The sequence below is a fragment of the Triticum aestivum genome, chromosome 7A (assembly GCF_018294505.1).
Source record: "Triticum aestivum cultivar Chinese Spring chromosome 7A, IWGSC CS RefSeq v2.1, whole genome shotgun sequence".
NCBI classification, from domain to species: domain Eukaryota; kingdom Viridiplantae; phylum Streptophyta; class Magnoliopsida; order Poales; family Poaceae; genus Triticum; species Triticum aestivum.
This window is the reverse complement of record NC_057812.1, coordinates 664,286,430-664,291,035: the sequence shown is the minus strand read 5'-3', so window position 1 is coordinate 664,291,035 and position 4,606 is coordinate 664,286,430. Positions and strand designations below refer to the sequence as shown.

Here is a 4,606-nt window from a genome sequence, read left to right as displayed (position 1 = left end):
ACATGATATCCTATGGAGCATAGCATCACAACTAGGCAAATCAACATGCTCATCATCATATTCATCATAAATAGGTAAGTCATGACATGAAGAAGTCACACTAGCATGAAGCATGGGAATAGGTGGATCAACATCATGCAAGCAATCATTTGTGAGATAGTCCACTAGTGGGACAAGAGAAGCACCATCACCTATGTTACCTTTGGAGCATCGCTCATGTGTTGTAGGTGAGGTGTCGAAGACGAAGTCGTGGTCATCTTCATGTTGATGGAACCATGTGGGGGTGCATCTTCTTCCATCATGGCCATTGTCGTCGTTGGAGGTATGGACTCGTCGAGGATAGGCGTGTCCTCATGTAGGAGACCTAGCACCAAACAAGAAAACACACTCGGAGTAGAAGTTAAGTCATTAGAAATCATGGTGGCCTCACATGCCGTGTCAACTACCTCACTCACTAATGATGTGTTTGGTTTGAGGGCTATCCTCTTAGAGACAGGGATAGCCCTTTTTTTGGTGGCTGCCACCCGTTTGGATCTGAGACGAGGAGGGATAGGGTCAGCCAGATGCTCAGAATATTCCTCAAAAAGAGGGATGTGGCGACCCGCGAAAAACGAGCGGGTGGCGGCAACCACCCCGCGCGCGCGTCGTTGTGCTCACGCGCGAAACGTTTTTTCAGCTACATTGGCTCCCGCTTACCCCGCGAAACCCTCACTTTCCCCCATTACTCGCCTCTCTCTTCCCTGTGCGCGGCGGCGGCGCATCTAGCAGATAGCAGAGAGGCCGGCAAGAGGTGATTTCCTTCTCTACTCGTTCCTTATCTGATATCTCCTCTGCCTTGCCTTGCTTGTGACGGCCGGCCGTTGTGGAGGGTGTTCCCTGGCGATGCGGGCAAGGGTTTGAGGCGGCGGCGCGGCTGGATCTCAAAGCCGGCGGCGGCCGGCGGCTTCAGAAGGCGCGCACGCGGCTGGATCTCAAGCCTGGCGGCGGTGCCGCTGGATCTCATGGCCGGCGGCTGGGGACTTCAGGAGGCACGGGTGGCCGGTGACTGATGCGTGCGCACGAGTGCCTATATGCGGCCGAACGGCTCGTCCACGTGCGCACGGCTGCGTGTGCTAGATGTGTGCTAGTGTTCCGTGCTCATATGTGTGCTAGTGTTCCGGCTCGTCTCTGCTCATGTGTAGTTCGCTGATTGATGTAATTTTCTGGTGCAGGAAAGTTGAAGGCCACCGTCAGTACATCTAGCAGCAGCAGCACAACTACAACCTGAGGTTATTTCTCCCCTAAATCCTATTCTGTTCTTTAGTAAAATGTTTGACAGTGGAAACAGAATGTTGGTTTTGGTTCTAAGTAGTTGGCCATTTGTACATCTAGCAGCAGCAACACAACTAGTATTGAAATTTGTTCAAACGTAGATGGACAGCGAGACAAAATATAAAATATTTTAGCTGTCAGTCCTATACTGCATATTTTAGCTCTAAACCTTGTACTGCATATTATAGCTGAATCCTGTAATGCATTGTAGATGGACAGAAAGACAAAGATGTTAATTTATGCGGCTGCGGTGCAATGGTTTATCAACATGATAACATTGGTTGTTCAATCCAGAAAAAGAAAAAGGAGAGAAGCAATTACGTATGCCCCAATTGATGAGAGAGATAGGATGAGAAGAGAGTATTTTGACAACAAAATATGGAAGAATGACACAACCTGTGTGAACATGCTTAGGCTTCGGAGAGAACCTTTCTTTAGGTTTTGTCAACTCTTTAGGGATCGCAACTTGCTAAAGGACACAATACATTTGACTATTGAGCAACAAGTAGCAATGTTCTTGCACACCGTCGGGCACAACATTAGAAACATGGTAATTGGCGCCAATTTTGGTAGATCCGGTGAAGTTGTGAGTTGTTACTTCCAAAGGGTACTCCATGCCATTGGCGAGCTTCGAGATGACCTTATTAGGAAGCCTTCATTGGAGACCCAAACCAAAATAGAAGGAAACTACCGGTGGGATCCATACTTTAAGGTATGAGACCAAGTGACAACTACATTTTGTCATTGTAGGCATGAATTTGTTTAGATCCTAATTTTTGGGTTTTTGTTTTCACCATATAGGATTGTATTGGAGCTATTGATGGTACACATGTGCGAGCCTCCGTTACATTGGATATGGAGGCTTCCTTTCGTGGTAGAAAGACTTATGCCACTCAAAACGTGATGGCGGCTGTAGATTTTGATCTTCGATTCACATATGTGTTGGCCGGGTGGGAGGGGACAGCACATGATGCTCTAGTTTTACGTGATGCTTTAGAACGTGAAAATGGTCTACGTGTCCCACAAGGTAATAAATGAACTATATACATCTGTCATACCAATATGGGGTATTCATATATATATATATATATATATATATATATATATATATATATATATTCATATATATATATATTCATATATATATATATATATAACCAAGTAACCCAAATGTTCCTTATTTAGGGAAATTTTATCTAGTTGATGCTGGATATGGAGCCAAACGTGGTTTTTTGCCTCCTTTTCATGGTGTGAGGTACCACTTGAATGAGTGGGGAAACAACCCTGTGCAAAATGAGAGGGAGTTGTTCAACCTTAGGCATTCTTCTCTTCGCGTGACTGTAGAACGTGCATTTGGGTCATTGAAGAGAAGATTCAAGATACTTGATGATGCCACTCCATTCTTTCTCTTTCCAACACAAGTTGACATTGTTGTGGCTTGTTGCATTATTCACAATTGGGTTATAAATGATGGGATAGATGAATATATCATACCCGAGGATGAATGGGTGCCAAATATTACTCATGCTTCATCATTAAGTGGTCAAGCACATGAACATGCATACATGGTTAATTTTAGGCAAGGAGTTGCTGATCAAATGTGGGAAGACCGACAAAACCATTTGCAAGGTCAAAATATGTAGTAACTACTATGTCATTTAGCTCGTCGTGATGAATTATTGTACTTTGTTGAACTATTTTGTGTGCTGGAACTTATTTGTAAGGAAATATTATTTTCTGAGATTGTAATTGTAATGACTATTTAAGTTGCTAAAATTATTTCGTTATGTCCAAATTCTTGCTGAAATTACTTTCTCAATGTCCAAACACTTGCTGAAAATTGTAGGAAATGGCTAAGCAAGTTTCATGGACACCTAACATGTCCAAGTTCATGCTAACATGGCTAAGTGATTTGGTCTCTAGTGGCAATAGAACAAGTACTGCATTCAAGCAATCATAGTTCAACGCTTGTGCCATTGCTTTGAATGAGCATTTCCAACTTAGCTTGAATGGAGATCAGATCAAAAATCATAATAGTACATGGAAGCGAAAACTGCAGAAAATAGTGAAACTCAAGGACTTGAGTGGTGCACTATGGGATGAGGACAAGTCTATGATTGTTCTTGATCATTAGCATTACACAAATCATGTTAAGGTAACTATTTTTTTTCTCATGAGTACTTGTTTAATTCTTTCTTTATGTGAAAGTGCTTGCTGAAATGGTTTTGTAATGTTTAATACTTGATGTACTTCTTCCTTAATGCTCAAATACTTCCTGAAATTAGTATCTACAAGTCCAAACACTTCTAAAATTATTCTTTACGTGAAAGTGCTTGCTGAAATGGTTTTGTAATGTCTGAACTTGCTGTACCTCTTTCTTCATGCTCAAGTACTTGTTGAAATTAGTATCTACAAGTCCCAACACTTGCTGAAAATATTCTCGCTGGAATTCTTCCTATATGCTCAAATACTTGCTGCAATTGTTCCTTTTTGTCCAAATACTTACTGAAATTACTTTTATTGTTTCTACAAGGCTCATCCAGAGGACGAACAGTACCTTAACAAGACTATTATTCATTATAAGGAGATGATGAATATAGCTGGAGGGAGCATGGCTACAGGGCAATATGCAAAAGACTCAAGTGACCCTCTTGCTATAGAAGTGGTTAATCTTGAAGAAGAGACAACCAAGAAACCCACTGCCCCACATGAAGAGGTTGCACAATCAACCAATGCAGGTTCATCTGGTCCCAAACCAAAAAAGGCCAAACCAAATCCTTGTGCGGAAGACAGGTTGCATGCCACCATACTTGCTTCTAGTGAAAGAATTGCTATTGCCATAGAGAAGAGTTCTAGCACCGAGAACAATGCCATAGATGGTCTTTGGGAGAGCATGAAAGTACTTTCTGGGTTCAGTTTGGAGTACCTTGCTCATTACTATGCATATTTGGTTGACAATCCTCGTGTTGTTATGGCATTCAAGGTGTTGTAAGAGGATCAAAAGAAGGTTTGGGTTTCTAGGTATGTCAAGAATACCTTTCCTGAAGCGTAAGGATGGTGAGTGCATATGTGGTGAACTGGTGATTGACTTTGCCTTTGATGCAACCAAAACAGCAACTATGGGTTGTATGGATTAGCTCTTTTGACAACCAAGAAAATAACTATGGGTTGTATAACTATTAAGCTCTAGTAGTACTCTATGGAATGCGGAACTATGAGTTCTATGCACTTGACTTATGTATGAAATGTTGAACTATTATATGTGATGAAGTCCGAAATTTCTACCATCGTTTTG

The 4,606-nt window shown here is 42.1% G+C and overlaps 1 protein-coding gene across 1 annotated transcript; it reads left to right on the top strand.

The window, feature by feature from the left end:
* The first annotated feature begins 654 nt into the window (after positions 1 to 654).
* LOC123154431 (protein ALP1-like) lies at positions 655 to 3,098 on the top strand. The gene is made up of 5 exons (XM_044573172.1): positions 655 to 790; positions 1,212 to 1,268; positions 1,523 to 2,023; positions 2,113 to 2,338; positions 2,497 to 3,098. Exons 3-5 carry the CDS (start codon positions 1,523 to 1,525, stop codon positions 2,952 to 2,954), a joined length of 1,185 nt encoding a protein of 394 aa, XP_044429107.1. The 5' UTR covers positions 655 to 790; positions 1,212 to 1,268; the 3' UTR covers positions 2,955 to 3,098.
* Positions 3,099 to 4,606: the final 1,508 nt, after the last annotated feature.